General features: G+C 42.7%; 2 protein-coding genes across 2 annotated transcripts; one reads left to right on the top strand and one right to left on the bottom strand.

Moving 5' to 3' along the window:
- Positions 1-219: 219 nt before the first annotated feature.
- gpatch4 (G patch domain containing 4) lies at positions 220-2,025 on the bottom strand. The gene is made up of 8 exons (XM_085919419.1): positions 1,880-2,025; positions 1,694-1,769; positions 1,538-1,611; positions 1,365-1,457; positions 1,176-1,295; positions 1,004-1,107; positions 872-922; positions 220-785 (listed from the first exon to the last, which is right to left on the bottom strand). Exons 2-8 carry the CDS (start codon positions 1,767-1,769, stop codon positions 293-295), a joined length of 1,011 nt encoding a protein of 336 aa, XP_085775545.1. The 5' UTR covers positions 1,880-2,025; the 3' UTR covers positions 220-292.
- pear1 (platelet endothelial aggregation receptor 1) lies at positions 1,998-26,696 on the top strand. The gene is made up of 25 exons (XM_085919416.1): positions 1,998-2,013; positions 2,917-3,108; positions 3,654-3,708; positions 15,022-15,132; positions 15,443-15,544; positions 15,639-15,739; positions 17,110-17,202; positions 20,008-20,254; positions 20,576-20,678; positions 20,854-20,990; positions 21,078-21,290; positions 21,760-21,934; positions 22,002-22,122; positions 22,190-22,353; positions 22,625-22,727; positions 22,915-23,067; positions 23,140-23,271; positions 23,364-23,495; positions 23,577-23,693; positions 23,771-23,986; positions 24,078-24,187; positions 24,263-24,392; positions 24,922-24,984; positions 25,361-25,573; positions 25,697-26,696. Exons 4-25 carry the CDS (start codon positions 15,026-15,028, stop codon positions 25,834-25,836), a joined length of 3,072 nt encoding a protein of 1,023 aa, XP_085775542.1. The 5' UTR covers positions 1,998-2,013; positions 2,917-3,108; positions 3,654-3,708; positions 15,022-15,025; the 3' UTR covers positions 25,837-26,696.
- The last annotated feature ends 1,107 nt before the right edge of the window (positions 26,697-27,803 follow it).

The following is a 27,803-nucleotide window of genomic DNA, read 5'->3' on the forward strand; positions in this document are numbered from 1 at the left end:
AGAAGTTGAGTTGCGCAATCCACCTTTGCGCCATGTCCGGTTCATTTGAACAAATGTACACTAAGAATAACCTTAAGGTATTGAGGAGAATAAATGTATTCAGGCCATTGTCAATTTTGAGTGGCTATGACTTCTCCTTGAAGAAACAAAAAATCTCTTGAGCACAACATTTTGTCAAGTCCTAATTTCAACTGTTTGGATAAAGAATGGAAGCAAAGATCCATTGAGGGTTTATTTAGGGTGTTTAAGAAAAATCTTGAGACAAATTCAAAAAGTAAAAAAAAAAAAAAAGTTACTCTTTGGACTTTTTTTTCTTTTTTGTTTGAGATGATGCTTGAGGCTCCTCGCAGATGTTTGAGTCTCTTTTGCTCTTTTTCTTCTTGATTTGATGTTCAAGTGGCTCTGCATGTGTTTCTTCTACTGAAAGTTGCCGTTCTCTCTTTTTCTTCTTTTCCAGCAGCGGAGCGACGTCAAGCTCTGGATTTAGAAACTCTCCGTTTTTCTTCTTTTTCTGCTTCCTCTTGTGGTTCTCGTGAGCGTTTTCTACGCACGTTGTTTCCTCCTCTTCATCTGTCCTTTTCTTTTTCTTCTTTTTGATTTTGATGTCAGTCGGTTCCGAAAGTGAAACACGGTGAACATTTAATCCTTCAGTCTTCTCCTTGTTTTTAGTCTCGATTCCTTCCTGCCCGTCTTCAGTCTTTTTACCGTATTTGGCCATGAAGTCGGCCTCCTGCTGCTCCAGCCGGGCTAGCTTAGCGCTCATCTTCAAGCCGTGTCTGGCTCCTCTGGGGGAGGATGAGCAAAACACAAAATGAGCATTTACAAGTCTTTCAGTCCTGAAGATGTGTTTCCATAAAAGAAATAGACTAACTTATGGGCAGTGCGTCCTCCGCAAGCATTCATGAGTTTGCAATCAGATAGCCTGGAGGGAAATCAGCAAATGTTTTTCATGCATCCAATATTCATATGATGCACAAAAGAAATATAGCAAACATGTTCTTACTTGGCAATGGAAGACAGATCTAGTTTGTTATCTTCCTCCTGGTCCGAGCTGCTGCTATCACTGTCGACTGCTAGTTTTGGCTGACCAGAAAGAAGTGTTGCTGACTGAAGGGGGTGGGGGACAACCATTCAGTTAATAAGTTATGAGTTCGGAAAACCTTTGAGTGTTTTACCTTGACAAAGCTTCCATAGAGTTTGTCTTTAGCCAGTGAGGCCTTCCGAGGCTTCTTGTTAGAAATCACGCTGCCATCTTCTTCGCCGTCCTCGGTCATCTTCTTTAATGAAATGCCATCCTGGAGATCAAAAAGATTGACATTATGTTTTCGTGAGTGTAAATAGCTTTTTACTTTTAAACCACCGACCTGATGGGATTCCACCTGCAGGCTGGATGAAGCCTTGTTGAAAACGTGATCCCACCACTGGAAAGTGAACTGCTCTCCTTCTTGGTGGCCCACCTTACACAAAACAAGTGTTTAGATGCCACTTCACATGTGCACCCACCCTCACAAGAACATCAACAATCCATAGCCCTCACCCCGCGTTTGTTGCATTTCTTTGTGACCTTGATGGGTTCACATATACCGTTCTCATCCCGACCCAGTCCTTTACCTGAGGATTAGAAACACTAATAGTCACGTCATGGTACAGTAGTTGTCAGTGGCAGTAGACAAGTGTTAATACAATGTTTGACCCTCTTTCCAGCCGTGACTCTTAAGCAGCCGCTCGGCAAACCTCAATCCGTGGCCCTTATGCACAACGTCAGTCATCTGTAAGAAGATACGGGTATTACACCATGACAATAAAAACATCTTGTAACATTACATTGGTAATATTTTGACGGCGATCTTTAAATAAAACAAAAGTTTTCCATTGTCACCTTAATTCCGCAAACGTAGATATGAAAATACAGCTGAAACCATTCGAGAAATATAACATGAGGCTTCAGCAGGAGGCCGACATGACACCGGAAATACGTCACGTGCACTTCCGTGTTACACTGTCAAGAAAGCGGTAAGAATTTATCCATTTTTTTGGTTTCTTTTTAAAAGTAATGAAGAGCTTTCTCTTATTTAAATAAATAACAACAAAGTGGTCAACAAGTAAATATGTTTAGTTCCCATCAAATATTTCGTTATTCATAAAGTAGTATTTATATATTTAGCCCAATTTGTTTGCGTTAGCGTCTGTTTAAAGTTTCGTTATATGTATTTTTATGTTAATGCGGGTCAATTTTGAACGTCTCCGTTTAAACGCTTGATTCCGTTTCAGCACCTCCCATTATCACACATTGCGTGTCGTGTAAAAAAATATATTAATCGATATCTTATTTATCCTAGAAATGGTATATATCCACACAGTTTTCATTATAGCTTTCCTAAAACGTTATACTGTATTAAAGTTGCTGAAGTGCTGTGTACTCTTATTAGATATAAAAAAACGAACGCTAGATGGCAGCATTGGTATTCAAACACGTTTAACTTCCACTGACGTCGTGATGAAGTAGTAGCTCATTTTGTTCACGTAATTGATAAAGTTATGAATCATAAGCGAGTTATCAATCATAACTTTATCAATTACGTGAATTAAATGATATAATATATATGAATAACTCATATATCACAAGTTATGATATATGAGTCCTTATATATTATAAAGCAACAAATGTTACCATGTGTCCTAAATTCGTGCATGATTTACACGAATTAATCCACCTCAGTGACATCAATGCAATTATGAAAAAAAAAACTATACAAACACACAATATAAGAGTAACAATTGAGTTTTACTTGTTGAAGTTGTGATTTCCATAACTGTCAAAATTCCATGCGTCAGCAGTATTGATTGTGAAGACCGTGGGCAGATTAGATTGTGCATGCAATTTCATGAAACAAATATTCTGATTTGTTCCACTAGGATGTCATGTTCCCTGAGCATGCATGCCTGCATGAGGTCTTAATCTGCAAAAGAGGAGAAGACAAGCAGCGCGGCAGCTGCTTATCAAGGCCAGCTTCCCGTTTTAGGGAGGAAAGATGTCCAGCTGTTGTCAGGAACGCTCACTGACAAACTGACTGGTGGTCTCGCAGGAGCTCCACAGCTGACAGTCGAGTGAGTGTGCGAGACAAACACGCACACACACAAACATGCACATGCACGCACGTGTTAAAATAACGCTGATATTTACGATAAACATTTGAGTTATCTTTCATTTTCATCTCATTTTTTATTGTTGTTGTTAATATTGCATTATGCTATTATGTGGTAGTTATTCCATGTATTGTATTGTGTTTTGTTTTCTTCCTATTTTAATTGTATTATATTGATTGTAATCTATCTAATCGATCTGATCTATCTTCTGGATATTTAAAAAGAGTTAAAACAGCCATCTTCCCGCCTCCGTCCCTCCCTCCCTCTGTCACAGTTTTTCCACTTTGCGTGGTCTTGACGACCCTCCCCCCTTTTCCCTGTTTTCCTTTTTTTGGGATGCCACACGACTCTTTCCTCTGTGGCTACTTTCTTATTTTCTATCCCTCACCAAGTCTGCCCGACCCTCTTTGAGCAACAAGATCTTTACGCAGTCTGTGGATCAACGTTTTAGTATTAAACAAAGGTAACATTTCTGCTTTTTTTTTTGTTTTTCCTGTTTTGGGGAGATCTTGGAGTGCAGTCGTACCCGGACAGGACCATCAGGCAACAAGCGGCGGGAAGGTGAGCACACGTAAGACTTTTTATGACTTAGTGGGACGGGTCGGCACTGTCCAAAAAGATGCTAACTTTTGATTGGTACTGTCAGAAAGATACAGATTCATCTTTTATTTGTATTATTATTGTTATTATCAATGTGATCATAATTTGCATCACACTGAGAGCTGTGTCGAATAATTTGGCTATTTCATTTCATCAGAAGATTCTTACGTTTTGGATGTCATTGCATTGTCTAAGTACCTAAGTGTGCTTCATGTTGCAGCTGTTGTGTGCATGCAACAAAATGTTAATTTGTAAAACTATCACGGAATTATTCCAATTTTCTTACGCCACTATACTTGTTTGTATGATTGCGGAGGGGTGCTGATCGTGATTTATTGCTACTGGGTGTGATAATGTAAATGTTGCGGGTCAAACTGACCCATTCAAAGCTTTAAAAATTGAGAACAAATATTTTTTTAATCTTCCGGACGGACATGTTATTTTCAAATTTTAATTATGGAAAAAAATGTTATTATTTGGCCAAATACGCGGCACAATTTTCTTCGACTTGACTCAATGTAATATATTCATATTAATGATAAATGTTTAAAATGCATTTTAAGATGTTTAATTCCTCAAACTGTCCCCTAAAGAAACAAATGTCAGAGGATTAATAATCTCATGATCCAATTCATCTAATGTGTGGCTGCAAACTGTGCAAAACTTCAATGAAAAGTTACCCCAAAAAATTAATATAAAAGTAAAATCAAAATGGGTTCTCATCAAAGCATGTTAGATTTGATTTTTATTCTGAATCATTTCTGTGCTTCATAACGTTCACCCAGAAAACCGTCTGAAAACCAAAGTTGTGATGGTAGAGATCAGTGTGTGCTCGTGTGCGTTTAAGTGTGTGAGTGTGTTTGTGTGTGTGTTTGTGTGTGTGTGTGTTATGATCGCAATTATCATTTCAGTAACGAGGCACTCATGCAGACAAAAGTAAAAGAACAGGAAATCTCGCTGCATGCTTTGAATAGAGAGAAATAGCACCATCTAGTGAAAAACCGAGGGCTGCATTTATTTCTGTTTAGATAAATATTGCGTGTAAGAATAATTGCATCTTCAGTTATTTTCACTGGGACATTTATTTGGACACAAGGAAAAAATGTGTCAGGCTTTTTTTTTTGGTGTGTTGCTTTGTATTTTTTCACATTTTTAAAGAGAATCGAGGGGCCTTACATAAGCGGGCCCCTCACTCTGCTCCATATGTGCTCGTCATAAATGTGAAAGAGGAGCCAGCAAGAGGCACAGACCACAGGCTACTTGTACTGTGGTGAGGGTCTTTCCTGGACTTGCTTATGTTGGCGTATGTGTGTGCGTACGTGCGAGCGTGTGCGTGCGTATCCACACCGCAGGCATTGCTCGTTAAGCCCGAAACTCGTTGAAACCCGACACGTGAAATAATTTGGCCCCCCCAAAAGAACGCCAACGGCTGCCTTGAGTTTTTGTTTGTGTTGTGGATTATTGCATAAATCATACGACTTGCAGTTCTCGCTGGCCTTCTTTTTGTTGGTGCTGACTCGCTTTTTTTGCATCCAAAAAAACAAAAGCAGTCCCCAGTCTAGTTTATGTCACGCTTGGCAGCCTGACACGCGAACCGAGAGAACTTTTGCTGTTTTTCTTGAGTTTTTCCTCCCTCTTGGTCCTCTTCATCCTCCCACCAGCTGTTCTCTGCTCCCTGTCGTCCATCTCGCTTTTATGAGAGCGCTTATGTTTCGATTTCGTCTTGCAGGTCCACTTTTCAAACGTTTGCGGCGTGACTGATGAAGGCCATTTGTTCGGCGAAACAACAAAAAAGTCATTTGTAAAGTTGAACATATTTGCAGTTTGATGTCTTAGTTGCAAGCTGCATTTATCCTTTGCTGCACTTTTAACCCGCGCAAGTATTTTGAAAGAAGATAACGTGATATGAGAAATGAGAAAAAAAAATTCTATGAAAGAGGCCAGTCAACAGGAAGATCATAAACAAACGACACGATTTTTCGATCCATAAGACGTCGAGAGTTTTATTTAGATGAATTTTTAAATGTTAATTTATATTATTTAAATTAATTTGTATTTTCATTGGTGTTTGATTAAGTATTATTTTGTATTATTTTAAATGTAATTTTCCTTATTAAAAACACTACATTATTTTTTTTTAGGGGGGGGAGTTGGGTTTGGAACAGATTAATGACATTTCCGTTCATTTGAGTGGGGAATGCTGATTTGAGATCTGTTCTGAGTTACAAGCGTGGTCATGGCAAGAATCAAAGTTCCATCTCAAGACAGCCTGGTTTTAAAATATGCTGACAGTAACATTTCCCAGTGCTCAAGTGACAATTGTTGCCTTGATTCCTATCACTGAGACATGCCTCAGTTTCCCTTTGACTTTTTGTCATTGTTGTGAAGATTAGACCACGCCCAGCACCTCAATCGTTGGCTCCCACTGTGTCATTTTCCAGGAAGTCCTGCCGCGTGTGGCTCTCGTACCCCCTGACCCCATCGGACCCCGGTCTTCCTGTTGCGTACTGCTAAACACTGCTGACCGCACCGATGTTGTCCATTAACTCCAGTGCGGTCTACGTATTTGTCTTTCATCTCTGAAACAAGATGCGTTTTGCAGATTTTTTTTTTTGTTTTCCTTCGCAATTCCAAACAGTTCCCAGGTGTCCTGATGACAAATCTGTTACACAGAGCCAAGCTGACCCAAAACACAACCCGAGATGACCCTATGTTGGTTGCATGCTGAAATGCTAGCTGCTAAAGTGACATAGCACAAAGGTTATGACAATCACCTTGGGGGTAAGCACACGTGGCTCTTTGCTTTTTCGGAGAAGAGAAAATGAGCATATTTGGCTTCCAGATGCTTTCTCAATGGACCCCATCTGGACAAAGAGAGGGAAAAAAAAGTCATCTTTTCGGGGCTCTGAAGTGATCAGCGTAATAACTTTCAGGTTCTCCAGACACGGACCACGTAGCACATGCCAGAGGTGGTACGCAAAATCGGCGGGCCCCAACGTTGAGCACGTTTACTGGCCCAGCTTGGTTTTCCTGTAAATGGCCATTTAAAAAAAAAAAAAAAAACAACGGGGAAGGTGAGCTCATAACGCCTACTGCTTTTGATGTCCGGATTAGCACGTTGTCTAGACTACGGTTCACAAAAAACTGTCCTGAGGGTGCCCGACTAAGGATGGTGGTCTGGCATAATAGTTCTGCATTTACAATGATGCCTTTCGATATAAATTGTCACATGACCACGCTTGTAACTCAAAACACTCGCATCTCAAATCATCTTACTCCATTCAAATGAATGGGAATGCCATTAATCCGTGTTATTAAAAAAAAAAAAAAATCAATCAACAAACTGGAAAACCTCAAAAGTTGGAGCAACACCATACTTAATAATAATGCTAATGCTAGCTTCCCTTGAGTCATCAATTTTACCGTAATCCCCACAATAGAACACTGATGGAAAGTGTGGACTCCACCGACATGACTAATCAGTGTGAGTGCAACATTTTCCAACGCAGTGATACGTACGGTAGGAGCTGCCATACATTCACTTCACAAGTGTCCTTTTCAATCCAAAGCAGATGTGCGGCGGTTATCTCCAAATTATTCTCCGCGTCGTTTAGCCGTGACTCGAAGAGCCGTCGAATGGGAACCTTGGTCTCTGTTTGAATTACGGTCACACTTCTTAAACGTGTGTCTGCTGACAAAGACGCGGGATATCGACAAAAAGGCTCGCTCGCCACGAGGACACCCAGATAGACGGCCAGGCCTCGTTCTTTAAAATCATTTCTGGAAACATTTTGGATTTGATGACTCGCTAGTTGCTTAAAAACGTACCTACTTGCAGTTTTTAGTGTTCCAAAGTCCTGTTCCATATAAAAGTAGTGCTTTGGCACCAATCGTGCAAACTAATTCTAAAAATATGGTTGCCGTGTAGTCGTTGCGGTTTGATTCCACACTTCAAACATGTTTCGAACAACAGCCGGCTGACTCCTCAGCATGTCCTCCCACCCTCAGCGAGGGTCAAGTGTTAGCAAACGGCGGCAGCCTCCTTCCAAGACCGAAGGCCGCATGGTGTCCTTGAGTGAGCTGGATGATGCATCTGTGTTTATGTCAACATGACATTTTGGGATGACTCAGCAGTCCTTTTGCTTCCCCCTCCTCACGCGAGTTGATTGTAGACGTTGTTAATGTTCCATCTCTGCAAATCACGCATAATGGGGTCATTGAAAAAGCCGAGTGATTATTTCTTTTGTTACGTTGGAGAAAGATTGCCTTCAGTTCTTACGAAAACACATTGTGTATGTTAGTTTGGAGTTCTTTGAAGACTATCTTTGTACTCCAGTCCAGTACAGAACGCTAATTTATCATAGCTGTGAGACGTTAGCAGAGGTTAGCCATGTTTTCCTAACCTCAACTCATCATTTCAAAGGCTCTTGACCCCCGTCGACCTTTCTTGCGTTTGTGTTGAGGGAACTCGAGCTATAACTACAAATGAACGACTCGCTGTTGTGTGGTTTTTTTTTTGTTTTTTGTTTTTTTTCAATCGCTGTGGTGTTTCCCACAGCTTCTGTGACCCTCAAAATGGAAGATGGCGTACATCGTTTGGGAATTTGACCTTGCGTGTCAAATTCCATGGAAAAATAAGAAGATAATGCCAATTATTGACCCTAAGTCCACAGCGGCTATTTTGTTGGCTACTAGCACGAATTCCCAACGATGGTTTGTTTTGAAAGTGTAACGCGAGACACATGTAAAGTTTCCTGGCAGGCTGGCCGACACGCGGCCAAATAATAAAGACCAGGAAGAGACAACGTATGTCTGAATCAACAAGTCATCTGTGATTCACTGTGAAACAACGCCGCCAAGGACTATTCCAGCTTCGTCATAAGGCAAAAAAAAAAAAAAAAAACTAGAAATGGATGGACGCTTTTAACGTGATGCATCAAGGCCAGCCAGGACATTCTTACGTTGAGTGTCCCCTTAATGTGGTATCTTACATCTTAAAACTCCTTTATGCTTCCCGTATGTATTAAAATACAGCAGATGTGAGCATTTGAAAACGTACATGTTGGATTCTAAATTTGATTTGCTCTTCTTAAAGGTTCACTGAAGGCTCCAAAGTCCATTAATGTTCAGTGAAAACTCAAAAGTGTCCTCGTTTTTCCAAAACTGTAAATTGTCTCCGATTCATTGAAGACTTGATGAACGTTGTGTGTGGTGTTTTTTTTTGTTTTGTTTTTCCCCACTAGACGGCAGGAAGTAAGCCAGCTCTTACACGACGGGGTGAAAATGAACAACAAGGTTATAAATCCCAGTAGGAAACGGACACCGAGATTGTCCTACAAGGCTCAGGAAGTGTCTTAAAAATGCCGCTGTCCCTCCAGATGATCCTCTTTGTCTCTACTGGAGGTCGCAAATGTTTGTGGAGGTCCTGAGGCTAACAGCTAATAAATTCTAACCAAGGCTCAGTATGGAGATTTTGGTGTTGACTTTTATACACTGGTGATAATGTTTTGCAGATTGCAGTGGTCTAAATTTTCAGTCTGAATTTTTTTTTAAATGTTTTCTATTGATGATCCTAAGCTTGGAGAACACATTCTTGAATATTTTTAGAATCAACGATTTGATCGATTATTCCATTGATTAACTGAATAATTCATTTTTATTTCGTTTGCGTGAGTGTATTAATTTTGTTTACCCGATGATTGTTTGTTAACTGCAATTCTTTTTATTTGCTATTATTTAGTCATTTGAAAAAAAACAAGATAAACGGTCATTGTTTTCGAAAATAAAAGCAGATGTTTGCAAATGTCTCGTTTTGGTGAAACGCAAACGATAAATCAGTCTGCTTTCCATCATTAGATTTATGATGTACTTTTGAAACCCTGATTAATTAGTTCATCGATTTGTCGTCGATTCATTTTGACACCTGTAGACTTAAAAGGTCAGAGGGCAGCTGTGAATTCTGCTGAGCAACAGTCCGCCGCGTTGGGTGCGACATTGTGGACAGGGAGGCTTTGTCGCTGGTGTTGGTAATACGGATGTTTCTACAGCAAAGCTATGTTTTCTGGTTTTGGGTTTCCTTCAGTCAGAGTGTCTCAGATTATGATCCACAGTGAATTACGCCACATATAATTACAAGCCAGTATGGTCGTGTCCTCTTATAAAGTCATCCATTTTGGCTTTTCCGCCATTTTGCTGGCTGAATGCGTGTGTTGTCAATGGAGGCCGTGTCATTCCCCAGCCTTTCCGTTTGTTAGTTTGTCTCCCTGACCAGCGGAGCCACAAGCCACGCCGCCTGCGGTTTGGGTCGGCCCGAGTGCAGGCGCAAGCGCAGGCGTAGGGTTTTTTGTCTCCAACTGGAAAGAAGCCAAAATGTAATGGCTGGCCCACATCTGCAAAATGTAAAGACGGTTATTTATTTGCTTTGTCATTTTCTGCTTCCATTTCCTTTTTTGAGAGAGATGAATTTATGGCGCGTGCGGTCGTCAGCGTAATTACGGCAAGGAAATTTGTTTTTTTGTATTAAAAGAACCAACCGTATCGTTAAGTAATTAAAACAGTTTGCCTGTTGGTAAATTTTGATATTGAGTTCTGAAAGCCAAAGAGGAAATCGTCAAACAAAGATTGTGGCATCCAAGGTTTGGCGCAAAAATGTCCTTTCCTGTCTTAAAAACGACTTTTGAAATTGAAAGAGGGATGTGAAATAATATATTTTGAAAGACAACAATTGCCTACTCCAAATTGACTCTTTACAAAAAACGTTGAACTTGCTCCTGTACCGGGAATCGAAAACATGACCCATCCGTTTTTGAAATAGTTCATCTGACACGTTTATTGACCTGCTAGTGAATGCGTGTGTGTTTTTTAATGTTCCTTTCATCCTCGCTGAACTCTTCTTGTTGATATCCTCACGTGGTCCACAACATGAGCGTTACCGTGGCGACGTTATCATTCCGACGCCGTTATCCGTGAGCTCTGTTCTCCTTCACAGCATGGGAAAGAAGAGGCGCTGACCTCATCCTTGTAAAAGTCCATTTAGGGAATGGCGGGAAAATGTAGCAAGGACCAATCAGGAGCTTTCATGAGGAAGCTTGTAAGCAATCACCGTCGATGTGGGATGGATGAAATTCCTGCTTGCTGTTGTCCATGAATATTACAAAGATGCTAGGTGGCTACATGTTCCGTAAAAGCTCGGCTAATTCACAAATTGAACTCCCCACTAACGTTGCCCTTAACGTCTTACCTGTTAAAACTCGTAAACTTACTTTAGCACGGAGGGCAAAGGAAGACAAATTTTCTCCAGGCCACCTAGTGGCAGAGCGACATGGTAGCTAGCTAGTCTCTCTGCCATTTCACTTTCCTCTGGTGGGGCAGTGCCCCCTCCTGTCATCAGCGAAATTTGAGCCTCAGCTGCCATTTTTCTTTCTCTGGATCATCTTTTGTCCCAAAAGCATATCCAGAACCGTCTAACCCTTTTCCGCTTACCATCATTTTCCAGCGCAGGGGTTCGGCTCCAACGACGCGAGGCGTTTTCGGGATCTTTACCGTAAACACAGCCTGATCTGTGGGTGTGTTTATTCCGCGCTCGCATTTCAGGGTGCGGTGCGATGATTCTTACTCCACCAGTGTGTTGCTAAGGGTCTCCGAAGGCCCCCTCGCCCAACATAAAGCAACATGTGCCAGTCCCATTGCGGTCTCTACGGGGCCCTTGGCTCCACATGAGAAGCATTATGGCTTTAGAGCAACTCTGGTGGGGGAGGGGGAGGAGTGGGGGGCCGCGGTGGTAGATGTGTCATATGGAACGTGGATTGCTCCAGGGAGTTTTTTTTATTTATTCCAAAAGCAGTATTGAGTCACAAAAGGGAATGTGATGTGGATTTCTAGATTATAAAAACAGCAGTGCGAAAAGAAACATGTCAAGCAGAACAAAACGACGCTGACGCCAAGCATCGTTTTCTTTTGCGTCACTCGATACTGTAAAAGAACAAAAGATGGCAAAAAGAATGAATTGATTTCAAGAAACGCAGTGATTCATTGCATGCCTCAAGTTGAATGTCAAGCGAAGATTCGATTTTCGTTTGCTCAAAATTTTGTGCTGATCTCAAAACCAAAACGATGCAACGTCGCCATCTACAGGGCTCTGTGTGTCATTACGGTGGTTTTCAAACCTCGGAATTTCGCAGACAAACTCGCTCACCTCTCGACAAATAACCATCTGTCGTTACTTCGCTAGCCACAAAATTTGCGGGACAACTTCAATCGCGCAAATTTTGACCTCGAAGTGAATTATCGTCAATCAAATGCTATAAGTGTGGCTTTGCGCCGTGATTGATTTACGTGACAAGGTGACATGAAACGAACGTGCTTGACTGCATCACGCACCTGCAACACATTTCCGAGCTCATCCGCTGTATTGACTTCACAGTTGCCACGGAAACATGGCCGCCAAACGCATAGATCAAATGTTGTACATTCGAGAAAAGCACGACCATGAAACAGCTTCGACTCGGAAGAAAACTATATTTTACATTCTTGTCAGAGCCGGTTGAAGTCAACGTGAACAGAATATTTGGACTTGACTTCATTTTTTTTACAGGATACACCAAAATGGACCAAAATGAACAGGAAGTCAGTCGGCCATTTTGCTTCAAAGACGCCAAGGTTACTGGAGACTGTAGTTGCGCCAGGTCCTCCTCAATTATTCCTGTTTTTATTTCCATTTAATTTTTGGAGCCATGTCGCTCTGCGTCAGCTGCATCACATTTAAAAACAAAAGCCTCTTTTCACAACTGCGTGAGCTACTACTTGCTCGTTCTTTTTTTATTCTTATTTTTTTTACTTCACGGCCGCACATTAATTCACTGACTTGATTTACTGGTCGGCTTTGCTTTATGTGTCGCAGCCAATATGGCCATTACAGCAAATAATTCAAATGAATTTCTTCAACCGCTCACTCGGTTCGTGTGAAGTCCGTCCTGCTAGTTTGTCCCGCTCGAGATGGAAAAGAATGAAACGCTTAGCTGTCATTGTTGATGGACGCGAACATCATGGCTACAAGTGTCTTTAGAGACCGACAATAAACCAACACATGTTTATCTTTAGACTTTGTTGTGTCCCCCGCCGTGTAAAGTATTCTTGCGCAGATATGTATGTGCCTATTTTGTGAATTGGCAAAAATATGCTCATGCACGAAATATTTTGTTCCCCTCCTCTTCTATGAATTCATTTGTAAACAGTGTTGTTGTGTCATAGCTCGAAATAGCAACGATGGCCCCTGGGAGGGCGTGTACTGTACTGTATGTATCTGATGTTCATTACGAAGCAGATCAACTCCATATTTTATTCCGTTTGCGGTTTGTGTCACAATAATTGTGTCCATGTAGTTTATATATATTTTAAACAGTGATAGTAGGAGCGAAATGAATATTTCTAATGATGATACCTGTGGCACTCCACTTGAGCATATGTCACACTCTGAGTTACCCAATGTGAAAGGTTGTTATATCATTGCTACGATAAAAATAAATATTGGCTGCAGTTAGTTGCAGCATATTTACCAGATGTAAATAATGTGATGATTGACATCTCGTTTTGAAGGAAAGACCTAGCGTTAGCATTCGAAGAGCATCTGGCTTGGATTAATTCTGACTGGATTCAATTTAAAAGGATTTTCTCCACCCCCCAAAAAAACATTTATTATTGACTTTATTGTTTATTTGGTTACAGTTCCACTTTGTGGTTTTGGGAAATAGACTTTAAACATTTGCCAGGCTGTCATTTTGCTGCATTATAACATTTTCTTTGTTACTCTGTGTGTAAGGTGCCGATCCCTTATTGTGCTGATGTCATGGATCAAATTACCTGAATGTACACCTGAAATTCAAGTCCCATGAAGCTAGCTATATCTTAAAAGCAAACGGCAACGGGACAAGTTGTAGACAAATGAATCCCGAGTTTATCGTCAAGCTTTTGATGTCCCGTGTGAAAAAAAAAACAAACAAAAAAAACACTTGTGCCTGTTAGCCGCTAGCTTGAAAAATGATTGGAAAAACGGTCGCCGTTCGTCGCCGGCCAAGAGAAAAATATGATTTTTCCATGAATCAAGGTTGTTTCCTCCAAGAGCTCACTTTCTTCCACATAATGACAACACCACCTGGAGCTCAGCTTGTCTACCTGCAACCCCCCCCCCCCCCCCCCCCCCCCCCCGCAGGCCACAAATTCCTCCAAAACTCCAAAACAACAAGTCCTTCGAGTCGTCTTTGTCAGCATTCAAGAATCTTCCCGTGCGGTTTAGAGCCGTTCTTTAATGAAGTACAATTAAGAAGTGAAGCTAATGAAAAATATAAACCCACCCAGTTGATGACTCCCCCCCCCCCACTAATAGGAGCCATATGCCTCCCCGGGTAAAAGTCTCTTTGTTGAGTGAATTAACTCCTCGGCAAGTTTGAGATTTTGTGTGTAAATCAATGAAATGATGTGTTTATTGGGTACCAACACATCAAACAGACCACATTACACGTTGTGATACACTCTTCATAGACTTTTAAACAATGGTGGCGAATGGCAAAAAAAAAAAATCAACACCAGATGAGATTGGAATCGATAGGTGATGTGACATTTTCACAATGTTTTTCCCCTGAAGTCTTATCGCCTCCCTTAAGTTCTTTTTCTGAGGCGAGAATGAAAAAAGGTGTAAAGGGGGGTGGAAAAAAAAAAGTCTCCCTCTCGTTCCCTGAGAGCCTAACAGGGTCCCCGTGCCGCTCCAGCTCTCTCGGGTTGACGGCTTGTGATGAAATCCAGATGCTGTTGGAGCGAGCACCGAGACAACCAGAGCAAAAAAAGCGAGGAGAGCGAAGAGATGAGCTTGTGATGGATTGAGGTCAGGATGGAGTTGGGAGCTTCGTTTCCTGACCTCACCTCGCTCTTCCTCTTTGACACTTCTTCATTTGCTGTGTCAGGACGTCCGCTGGTGTTTTAATTGCTTTGTGGTTTCTTGTGGACACTTAGTCATTCATACATAGACAATGACCTTTCTGTTTTGTCATGGGTCACCAAAAAAAAAAAAAAAAAAAAAAAAAAAAGCATTTGCTGGACTCATTTTATTTCTTTCATTTTTTTTCTTTCATTTTCTTTATATTATCTATTTATTGTAATTATTTTTGATTTTCATACATGCTAGTGCTACATATGCTAACCCTCTTCTAATTGATTTAGGCTATATTTAAAAATATCTAACAATTTATTGTTTTTTTATTTTTAAATTGGGGACACTCGCAGGACCATGCGGAGCACGCACGGCGTGGACTTGCTTCTTCTCCTCTGCTTTCTGCTCAGCCTGGCCTACTCGCTTAACCCGAGAGACCCCAATGTGTGCAGCCTGTGGGAGAGGTGAGGCCCGCTCTGCTACTGCTGCTGTCATAAACGTGAAAGCATAACCTTCTCATAACGCCGCGTGACATGATGGAGAGGACGGAGGAGCAAGGATCACCACTTAGAATGTTAGATCACTTTCTCTGCCTTTTTAGCTCCTTGTTTGGTGAATTCCAAGCCAACAAGTCAAGCGACTGTAGTGAACCTATGAAAAGACTATTGCGGGTGAAACAATGCTATGTTAGTTTATTTTGGCTAGTTCCTGTGTGTCACTTTATTTTTTTCCTCTGACCTGATTTTCATTGTGTGTTTTGTTGCTTCCATTTAGCTTCACCACCTCCGTCAAGGAGTCCTACTCGCATCCTTACGACCACGTGACCGAAGAACCCTGCTCTGACCCTCGGAGTAACTACAGATGTCCCAGACACAGGTATCAGAAATGTTGTCAATGTAGCTCAGTGCTTTTGACCTTTTTTTTTTTATGTTATCAGAGAAGGCTGATCCCGTTGTTGTTCTTCATTCAGGATCACCTACAAGACAGCTTACAGGCAAGCCGTCAAGACGGACTACCGCAAACGCTACCAGTGCTGCCCGGGCTACTACGAGAGCCGCGACAAATGCGTCCGTAAGTGAAAAGAAATTTTTGTCAACATCACAAGAGAATACAGTCGGCGTATTACGGCGTCAACGTGTCTACTGCAAAGCCGAACTGGCTTGATGGTAAAGTAAACATCGTTAACTAGTTTAAAGCTACTTAACAGCTCACTGCGATCCTGAGCCAATTCTACACTTTTATTTATTTTTTACCCTCATGTCATTCGACAGACCTGGCTTGGCCTTTTAAAGCCACACACATTCAAAGTCACAAATACTACAATGTATGTATGGCGACCCCTAGTGGACGTAAATAATACCTGCTGTGTTCTGTGAGACTCAAAAAGGGTGAAAAGTGTCATATAATTCTTGTTCTTTGGAATGTTTTGACTAAAGTTTCTTATTTTTATTAAGAGTAAGACAGATGGAAACGGTTTCAAACTGGGAAGAAAAGGCAATATGTCTTCTTGAAATATGTTTTTAAATAGATAGCGCTCATTTTTTTGCTACTATAGCCAGTTTTAAATAGTGGTAGACAAAACTGTTATTGGAGAGTTCAAAAGTAATTTTTAAAGAAAGCCTTCCTGAAACAAGATGCTCACTTGGCTTTTCTTCTGCACGGTCAACATAAAGCACTTTCTACAAAATGAAGGGTTTGGGTTCCATGTGGCCGCTCGCTATTTGTACTGGCTGCAGCCGTGTTGCAAAAAAGCCCCAAAACGTTCCCATCAAGGAAATTTCTCTTCAGATTTCAGTTGACTGGAAGGATTTCTCCAGATTTTTTCCACCGTTTGACCTCAATTAAGCAACTTGATGTGAAGAGATAATGCGAGAAAATTACCGGGTTCACACCTTTTGCTTAGGCCGTGCATCCTTTTTGTACTGAAGGCCGTAATCCTGCCAGTTCACACGAAAAAATGCTTCCTTAAGGGAGGAAGTTAATATATTTTTTATTTTAATTTTATTTTCCATCTTATTTTCTTTTTCTTTCTTTTTTTCTTTTATTTTTTCTCTCTCCTAATTGCGTAATTAATTAAAAATACCGGTGTGCTTCGAAAATTTGTTGAGACAATATAATTGAGTCATCCTAAACGTTTGAAGGCATATTAGTCTCTTATCGTGAGTTTCTATTTGTGGCTCTGTGTGTGATTATAGTACACGTTGCCTCGTGCTGAGTTCTGTGGTAAAGTTTATAAATGGAGTGCAACAAGATCAAACGTGGCCAAAGAAAATAATACCTTTTAGTCACTGGAACGCAACTTATAGAATTGAAACATCTAAAGGCGGCTTCTTCCCAAACAAGGGCTCTCTTTCTTTTGCCGGCCAATAAACATATCATTAAGCAAAACGACTTGTCGTGTTTATGTGATGACATACATTGTCTGCCTTTCATCTCCGCAGCTCGTTGCACCAAGGAGTGCGTTCATGGCCGCTGCCTGGCTCCGGACCGCTGTCAGTGCGAGGGAGGCTGGCGAGGCGACGACTGCTCCAGCGGTATGGAAACTTCCACCAAAAAAAAAAAAAAAATCTCTACCATTTAATCCCAAACTGTTAATGTGAGTGACAGCATGCATAAACATTCGACATTCATTAACAGCAGCGATACAACAAGTAGCGACGTCCCTGCGTCAGGCTAAGCGGCTCGGGGCCATTACAAACACCAGGCAGGCTGTTCCCAGATGGAAACAGCATATTGAAGTCATGAAAGAAGCTTTAGTAGTTCCTCATAAATATTAATGATATATAGATGTGAATGATTAATAAAGCACTAATTTGTTGTTTCGTTAGGGGACCTAATAGAGATCCCTGGTGCACACCGTTATGAAATAGTCTACGTATAACAACACCTCAGTCAAAAAATTATTGTGCTGTTTTGGAATGAAGGAAAATGTCAATGAATGATTAAAAGAGCAACTTGACGGTCATTACTCAAACGTCAGGGGTTCGAGTAGGGATCCTTGTGTGATGCCGCTCAACAAGCCTCTATGTAAATTACGATTTTAAGCGCTCGCGCACTCTCGCTTTAGTAAAGTTCCAAAACAAGTTTTAAAACGGCTTTGCTATTTTTTTTTTTCTACTCTGACATGCATGAATGAGATACTCACATATTTTGTTCAAGACGTCAGCAAAACACGGCGGAATTGTTTTTCTTTAATCAAGAGTGAAAGCAGAACTTCATATCATTGGCCTGAGTGGCTATTTTCCACAGCCTACTTCAGTTGGGTCAAAAGTACGCCACTTTATTCTTGTTTTTTCCCCGTGCAGCAGAGAGAGAGAGAGAGGGAATTAGCTTAAACGGGTAGCAGTTGCTGTCTTGACAATGAGGAAACGGAAAAAATGAGCCCACACTCTGATTTTCACAGTTTCTCCATCTCGCCTTTTGCTCCCTCTGTACCCTTTCCCCTTCATTTTTTTTTTTATGTTTAAATCTTTTTTTTTTTGCTTTCTTCCTTTCTGTTTGCCTTCTTTTTCTCTTTCGGAGAACAGTCTGAATGTGGAGTTATCGAAGTGGGTGAAATTGGAGGAGAGGGCTTTTTGAGGTTTGCAAGTAAGCTAAGTAGCATGAAGAGGGATGGAAAAAGATGGGGGATGATAGTGCGAAAAAAAAATTACTGGATCCGATTGAGACCCAGCCTCGTGCGTAAAATGATACGAACTAATGTTAGGAAGCGACTAATGCTTTTCTACCAAGCGGTCATCTCTTCAAATCACATTCGGACAATTAAAATGTCATCAGGAGTGACTTTAGCGACGTTAGCGTAGCACAGCAGCTGGTTTTGAAGCAGCTTCCAAAACGCACTCCTGTGGTTTGGATGTTTGCGCTCCAGAGAGATATTACAGGAAAATACGTATCAGAATCGCAACGTCGGTGGAAAAATGATGAATCTTGTGTGAAATATTAATCGTGGGATTTTTGTTTTTCCATTTTGGGGTTTTAAGAATCAATAGTCTTTGAAGCTTTCGGGGCTTCTGACGTCATCAAAACCAGAAAAAAAAAAAAAAGAATCATCAGCATAAATGTTTTGCAGATGGATGGATTACCTTCTGCCCTCCTGTTTTTTTAGTTGCTCATATCTTGTTTTGACGATTTTTACGACCTCGTGGAGGTGTTAATTCATTTCATCGGTGTACTTAAGAATCACTGCACAAGTACCACTTCTACTTTTTTTTTTTATTCTCGTGAGTCACCTCAGTAAATCTGCATGCCTGTGTAAACACAATGGTCTCCACCAGCTGAGTTTCTCATTACTCAACATGACAGAGTTGAGCCAAGTCCCCCCCCCCACCCCCTCCTTCTGCCGATCCATTCAGACGAGAAGAAGCAATAACGTTGGCCGCGTAAACACTGGCAGGGCAGCTCGCTTCGAGCCAAATTTGGATCGAGTAAAAACTATTTTAGGAGCCCGTAGCGCCCAATAGCAACAACAACAACAAAATGTAAGGAGTGACTCGGGCCTCAATTCAGATTACGGAGTGATTTAAAAATAACATCCACAGAGGTCAACGTGAAATCGTGTTATGTGACTGACGCCCATCCGTCAGTGACATCATCGAATAGATAGAATGCTCTGGGAAACTCAAACCCTGTGTGAAAGTCCACTTCTGGATAAAACAAAGTCCATCTTTGGTGAGCTCCATGCAAATCTCCCCGATAATTGAAATCTCTGGGGTGGTAAAACGACACCCCAGTGTTTGGATGACAGGAGTTGAGGGCGGGGCTTGCAAAACCACAATTGGTGCAAGAGTGTTCTGTTCTTCATTTATATGCGGCTAAACACACTCAATGTTTTTTGACAGTCTTTCAATCTTTTTTTTTTTTTTTTTGATGATGTCATCATCCAGTGTTACCACACAACGCTAAACGCATTTACCGTAAGGTGACTGTTGTTATGAATGGTTGGAAATTTATTAAGTGCCAGAGTTGAAGGAGGTCTGTAAAAATAACTTTTTCCCTACGTCCTGCAAACGCCTAATGTTGGACTGTATGTCGAGTTTTACCGGAAAACATGCTAAAATGTTCCTCAAACTGTTCCCACCATATAGTGAGCAGCATTTGTTGATAAAATAAAGAATTCTCACTTCGGGACACCCAAAGTATTTGTGTCCAACTCTTGATGGATGAGGTGTTACAAAACAGCAGAAGTTGTAATCCTTGTGGGACACCATAAGAATGTGAACATGATGAGTCAAATCCAAACAAGTAAATAAAAGACCCATGTGTATGAAATATCATACATCCCAAATGATAAACAATGACTTGAAGATGCCAGGCAACTCAAACTGTCCTTCTCCCCTCAGCCTGCGAAGACAAACATTGGGGTCCGGCTTGCGGCCAGCAATGCAACTGCAAGAACGGCGCCCTGTGCGACCCGGTCAAAGGGACGTGTCAGTGCCCGCCGGGTTTCGTTGGACGCCAATGCCAAGAGGCATGTCCCGCTGGAACCTTTGGAAAGGACTGCCTGCAGAAGTGCAAGTGTGGGACTGGAGGATCCTGCAATAAAGCCAGCGGGGAGTGCACGTGTCGGGATGGCTTCACTGGTACTTTGTAAGTCATTCAGGAGAATAGATTCTTAAACGTGACCTGGTTTAATAGGAAAGTAGTAATTGGTGTCAGTGAAGCATTTTGATTGTATGTCAACTTTAGCTTGGGTTGTTAGCGGAGAGTCTTGTGCATTTCTGGTATGTTTTCTTATGCAAATCAACTGTGACTAAAATATTCAAGAACATAATTTGTGGTATATTTATCATTTACACTATGAATTTAGACATTTCAAGCAGGTGTCCCTCACTCGTATTTTTTTACTGATGAGACGTGAGACTCGCTGAAGGCACAATATTGACAGATATTATCGGATGCAATTTTTAGCTGCGAGAGGCCATGCTCCAGAAAATGTCCCGCTCGGTGTCCGTGTCAAAATGGCGGCATCTGTCGGGGTAAAGGGATCTGTGCCTGCCCTCCCGGATGGATGGTAAGTAAAACCGCACATTCTGTACATTTATTGAAAAATAAGAAGAAATGTCACCTTTTTATTTTGCCTCTCATTTGTCAAGAACTGAATTCAAAAGTCACTTGTACAGAAACGGTCCAAATGTTCGCGAGCACTTCTCGTGATCATCCATCTACCTCCTTTGGCCGCCTTATAGGGTTCTGTTTGTACCGAGCGTTGTCCCGAGGGACGCTACGGACCCAACTGTGCTGAGGAGTGCATTTGCCACAATCGCGGCAAATGTGACCCTGAGACGGGACAGTGCAAGTGTGCCAAAGGTTACACCGGAAACAGGTGTGTACTTGTTAAGAGCCCAGATAAAGTTACCTTGTTGGAGATCACAGAGGTGAATAATTCTAACGTCATGTTTGTCGTGCTCAGATGCAACGAGGAATGCGCAGTGGGCTCTTACGGTCAGGACTGCCAAGGGGCTTGCGACTGCGCAAACGGCGCTCGCTGCTACAACATCGACGGCGGCTGCCTGTGCGAACCGGGCTTCAGCGGGCCCAGCTGCAAGGACAGAATGTGCCCGCACGGAAAATACGGCATGCACTGCGAACGCTCGTGTCTCTGCCAGGACAAAAACACGCTCAGGTGAGCATAGAAATCAAGTTGACGCAAATCACACAACTCGACAACTGTTGTCTGGTTCTGCTGGTGTTCGTGCTAAAGTCAGTAAGAGGCCACGACACTGTTTGCAGGGAAATAGCGCCCCCTGGCAACCCCCAAAAACACTTTTTAAACTTCTGAGTTTCATTTAAATGTAATTCTTATTATAATCAGGAAAACTAAAATTGATTAATTATTTTTTGAAATGAATATATTAAACATTTTGATTTTAAATGAAATGACATTAAATGACATTAAATTAAATTGTAATAAATGAAATGTAAATCAAATTTAAATTAAATAAATGCAATTTTTCATCCTAAAAACAAGTGTTTGGTATTTTTAATTTTGTTAACAATATAAAAATTCTGCATTTACATTCACATAAGTTTTTTTAAATATTGTATGTCTAAAAGAACTCATGTAAAATGACACAATTGTGTCTTCTTGACAGCTGCCACCCGATGAAAGGCGAATGCACGTGCCAGGCGGGTTGGGCCGGGCTGCACTGCAACGAAACCTGCGCCCACGGTTTCTACGGCGACGGATGCTTAGAGCCCTGCTTGTGCGTTAATGGCGGCGTGTGCCACGGTGCCACCGGACTGTGCCAGTGCGGCCCGGGATACACGGTCAGCCATCATTCGTTTTTCTGTAGTGATGTGCTATGATGTCATTTGCATTTCTTTTTCCCCACAGGGTGTTCACTGTGAGAGTTTATGCAAAAGCGGCACCTACGGCAAGAACTGCTCCCTGGAATGTTCCTGCAAGAACTTTGTGGACTGCTCGCCCATCGACGGTGCTTGTTTCTGCAAAGAAGGTGAAGGTTCTTCACACACGCAGGTGACCAATCTCCTGCCGTCAATCTCATCGTTTAATGTCTTCAGGATGGCGAGGACCCGATTGCTCGCTCCCGTGCTCGGAGGGAACCTGGGGCCGCGGATGCAACGGCACCTGTCAGTGCGCTAACGGAGCTAAGTGTAACCCTGTGGACGGATCCTGCACTTGCACAGCGGGATGGCAGGGGGCGCACTGCGACCAGTCGTGCCCGGTGAGCTTTTTGCCACACTGACTTGTAGGACCATTGATGAACTCTGCCTAGCAACAAGTGACCACATAGAGTCATGGCCAAGTCACTCTTCTCCATTGATGTATATTCTTACTGTACAAAATGTGACTACAATTTCCTTGGAAGGCTTTATTCATTTCGTTGCCATGGCGACAGCCCCCCCCCCCCCCCACCGTTGTAGCATTTTGTCCGGCGTCGGTCCAATTGAGAGCCTGCAGAGACTGTCCTGACTAGCTTTGGTTCCTACTCGCAGATGGGCTCCTTTGGGGCGGGTTGCCTGAAGAGATGCGACTGCGTCAATGCTGACGGTTGCCAGGCAACCACAGGGGAGTGCCACTGTCTGCCAGGATGGTGGGGTAAGTGGCCATTTTTTTTCAATCAATACAGTATCATTAAAAAAAACACATTTATGAGCTAGTATAGCTCACTTTTGAGATGTATTCATGGAAGAATATGTTTCATATTTTTGGTTATACTTTGCAGTGGTGTATAACTTAAATTCAATACAATAGTGATAACCGACTTGCCCCTTGTCTCCGTCAGGGCCACGTTGCAGTGAACCGTGCTCCGAAGGCCTGTGGGGGCGCCATTGCAACCAGACCTGCTTCAAGCACTGCCCCAACAGCGAGACGTGCCTGCGGGAAACGGGGGCGTGCGTATGCCGCCCGGGCTTCTGGGGCGTCACCTGTCAGAACAGTGAGTGTCGCCGAGTGACTCCCGATGGCGACGGCAGTCCCCGGCTGACTCGTCTCCCTCCGCCTTCCGCAGAATGCAGATCGGGTACGTACGGTGAGCAGTGCGGCCAGTCCTGTCCGTCCTGTGGCCAGTCGTACCGCTGCCACCACGTGACCGGGGAGTGCGACTGCCTTCCGGGTTACACCGGAGACGATTGCCATCAAGGTGCGTTTTTTTTTTTAGAAATGAATGGTGACCTCCAAGGTCAAGGTTGATCACATGACAAATGTGTTGTGTTTTGTGTGCATTTGCTGCAGTATGTCCGTCTGGCTACTACGGCAAGGGTTGTTCTGAAGTTTGCGTCAGCTGCGCTAACAACGCCACGTGCAACCACCGCGACGGCCAATGCCAATGTCTACCCGGCTGGACCGCCACCGACTGTTCCATACGTCAGCACCAATTGATTATTTTCATATTGATCCTTTACTTCTTGTATTGTATCTTAAATAAAAGATATGTTTGCTTTCCAGCTTGCAGCGCGGGACGTTTTGGATCTTTTTGCTCCCAAACTTGCTCCTGTCCCACCAACGTCCTGTGCGACCGCGTCACGGGAGAGTGTCTGTGCGACAACGCTGACTGTCAACAAGGTTCACGCGATTCTTAAATTGAGGAAGGCTTTAAGAATCCCTGCGCAAGTCTGACTCGATCCACTATTTGCTTTCAGAATCGTCAGAGCCCGGCAGCGTGATGGTCCCGCTACCCCCAGGAGAGAAGGAATCGTGGGCGGCCATCAGCGGCGTGGTGGCGCTGGTCATCTTGGTGGTTCTGCTGCTGGTTCTCCTGCTGCTGTACCGACGCCAGCAGAAGCTCAAGCACAATAACACGCCCGCCGTCTCCTTCTCCACCACTCGCACCGTCAACTCCGAGTACGCCGTTCCAGGTAAGTCGTGGCAATTTTTTTTTGCATTTCAAATGTAGACCTTTCATTTGAACTTTTTAGATCACTTTTGATTTGTATTGTTTGTGTGTAGATATGGCTCCCAACTACCAGCACTACTACTCCAACCCCAGCTACCACACACTTCAGGACAACCGTCCACCGCTGCCTCACCTTCCTAACAACCATGACCGCACCATCAAGGTTGCACTCTGCTCCTTTGAGGTCACCCTTTGCCCCCTTTTCTGATACCCCGCCCCCCTACTTTTTTTTTTGCAGAACACAAACAAGCAGTTATTCTGCAGCATGAAGAACACGGAACGAGAGAGGCGCGGGCTTTTTGACGTGGAGAGCAACGCGACGCTGCCTGCCGACTGGAAACATCACGAAGCTCGCAATAAGGAGCCAGGTCAGATCAGTTTCATCATGTACTCAAACAATGAAAAAAATTTGAAAATTTGGCCTGCCTTAACCAGCTTTACAGTAAAAGTCTAATCATATTTTTGTATGAAAAAAAAGTAGAAGTCTACTCTTGAGTCTACTCTCTTCATTCATGTTTTTAAAAAAAAAAGAAGTTAACCAGCCTGTTTTGACAAAGAAAGTTTTTAATGTGTGTCAAAAGTTGCCAGTCAGATAACTAAATACATAAAGAGATCTAGTGAGGTACAGATGTAACTTCCACCGCTGCCTACCTTCAGTTAGGTTTTCAAAGTCAGCAGACGAGAAAAAGTTTGATTTATTTTTGTGGTCTGTTGGATGTGAATCAATCGTCTTGTTATTGTATTGCCAAGTCATCTTTTATTGACCATAAAACAACTTTGACAGTATTTCCTCGAGGCAGAGTCAAAAAGACTTGTTCAACATGGACGTATAAAAACAATAAAATTGCATTTTATAAGATCTCTCTCCCGAATAAAAGGAATTGTTGGTGTTCACAGGGGCGTTTGGGATCGATCGGAGTTACAGCTACAGCGCCAGCCTTGGAAAATATTTCAACAAAGGTTGGTCGAATGTTCTCACTGCAGTTAGTACTAACGACTCACTTACACACTCTAGAGGCATAAGGTGGTACTGCAATACTTAAAATCCACCCACCCCAGTTCCCCCCCAAGTTTTTTTTATTTTATTTTGTGGGAATAAAACAAGAATTGAAAACAAATAAATGCTTTATCCAGAGAACAAAAAAATACTTTCAACACATTACAATCATAGAAGTTGATATTTTTAAATCCACATAAATATAAAAAATTAGGCTTCAATTTTTTTCATCTGGAAAACAGGATTGATGATTTTTAGATTATGTTTGTTTCCATGAGTGTTTTTGTGGTGATCTACGTGTTGCTGACTCCTGAAAAGAATTGTTAATTGTTGGTGCAGAACTCACAGAGGTGGCAGGGATGGCGAGCAGCAGTTCCCTGAATAGCGAGAACGTTTATGCCACCATCAAGGATCTTCCGGGACCCCCCTTCTGCCCCCCTGAAAGCAGCTATATGGAGATGAAGGCGGCTGTCCCCCGAGGGCGAGCGTACACCCAGAGCGGACCCCCGCCTCCTCCGCCCCCACCCTTCAGCACCGCCTCTCTACGACGACGTAAGCGACAACCACGGCAGATTATACAGCCCATATAAAAAGTCTACACACCCCCAGTTCAAATAGAACAACTGAACCTGAAATGGTGGCAGGTGTGTGCTGACTGCCGTTTGTTTTCTGCAGAACGTCAGCATTCAGTTGGCCACGCCCCCCTGGAGGACCCGCTGGGCCACTACGACCTCCCTGTCAACAGCCACATCCCGGGCCACTATGACCTGCCGCCCCTCCGCCGGCCCCCTTCGCCCGAGAGGACGCCACGCTGACCCTCCGTCATTGACGCAAACGCAAGCGAGGCTCCCGAAGCCGCCTCCGAGACGGCGTACGATCCCCCCGCCGCCCGAGGGAGGACGCTGGTCTTTTCACGACTGGTGAGGAGACGCCATGTTGATGTGGGACGCCGCCCGAGGAGAGGGACTCAGGATGGGGAAAATGACTTGAAAAGGACGTCAAGAATGGTTTGAACCCTCTTCAGATAGCTAATGTTCACTTTTTTCTTTGAAGTTGTACAACTTTGGCTGGTTTCCTAAAGTTATTTGCGATGTAATGATGCACTTTAGCCATTTTTTTTAATTTGCTCGCTAATTAACATGGTTTTCCCACAAGCTGCACGTCAATGAAAACAAAAAATGATGCCTTATTTTAGACAATAAGAGTTTAGTATTCTGGAAACATACTTTTTCTTCAGCTTTACACTTCCCAGTCGTGTTGGCTCGTGAGTCAACGATTCGTTGAACAGAAGGAATTTTTTCAGTGAACGAGAGTTTCAGTTCATATGACTTCAACCAGTAGGTGCGGTAATGCACACTGAAGCTGCTGCCACCTCGCCGTAAAACAAAACGAAGAAGAAAATGACTGCTTTATGACAATGTGTTTTATGTTATTATATGAGTTGGTGTTCCCCAAAATAACAAATGTCGGCATGACTTTTTTTTTCAACCTTTTATTCAAACACAAACACATTCGGTATAATAACATCATCAACTGCAATCCAACAAATACAAAATTAAAACATCAATTTCCGTACAATGAACGAACCTGAAAATGGCGGTGTACCTAATGGAGTGTCCGAGTGACGTCACAGATCAACCAGCCAATCAGAAAGTGGGGGGTTGTTTGGGTGTGGCACTTTTCACTTTCATTTAAGCTTTGACCATGATTTTTCCCTAATGAAGTGGCCTGTGATTAGGTACACCTGAAAATGGCGGTGTACCTAATGGAGTGTCCGAGTGACGTCACAGATCAACCAGCCAATCAGAAAGTGGGGGGTCGTTTGGGTGTGGCACTTTTCACTTTCATTTAAGCTTTGACCATGATTTTTCCCTAATGAAGTGGCCTGTGATTAGGTACACCTGAAAATGAAGGTGTACCTAATGGAGTGTCCGAGTGACGTCACAGATCAACCAGCCAATCAGAAAGTGGGGGGTTGTTTGGGTGTGGCACTTTTCACTTTCATTTAAGCTTTGACCATGATTTTTCCCTAATGAAGTGGCCTGTGATTAGGTACACCTGAAAATGGCGGTGTACCTAATGGAGTGTCCGAGTGACGTCACAGATCAACCAGCCAATCAGAAAGTGGGGGGTTGTTTGGGTGTGGCACTTTTCACTTTCATTTAAGCTTTGACCATGATTTTTCCCTAATGAAGTGGCTTGTGATTAGGTACACCTGAAAATGGCGGTGTACCTAATGGAGTGTCCGAGTGACGTCACAGATCAACCAGCCAATCAGAAAGTGGGGGGTTGTTTGGGTGTGGCACTTTTCACTTTCATTTAAGCTTTGACCATGATTTTTCCCTAATGAAGTGGCCTGTGATTAGGTACACCTGAAAATGGCGGTGTACCTAATGGAGTGTCCGAGTGACGTCACAGATCAACCAGCCAATCAGAAAGTGGGGGGTTGTTTGGGTGTGGCACTTTTCACTTTCATTTAAATTTTGACCATGATTTTTCCCTAATGAAGTGGCTTGTGATTAGGTACACCTGAAAATGGCGGTGTACCTAATGGAGTGTCCGAGTGACGTCACAGATCAACCAGCCAATCAGAAAGTGGGGGGTTGTTTGGGTGTGGCACTTTTCACTTTCATTTAAGCTTTGACCATGATTTTTCCCTAATGAAGTGGCCTGTGATTAGGTACACCTGAAAATGAAGGTGTACCTAATGGAGTGTCCGAGTGACGTCACAGATCAACCAGCCAATCAGAAAGTGGGGGGTTGTTTGGGTGTGGCACTTTTC

The sequence above is a fragment of the Syngnathus leptorhynchus genome, chromosome 8, assembly GCF_054491065.1.
Source record: "Syngnathus leptorhynchus isolate UIUO chromosome 8, UIUO_Slep, whole genome shotgun sequence".
NCBI classification, from domain to species: domain Eukaryota; kingdom Metazoa; phylum Chordata; class Actinopteri; order Syngnathiformes; family Syngnathidae; genus Syngnathus; species Syngnathus leptorhynchus.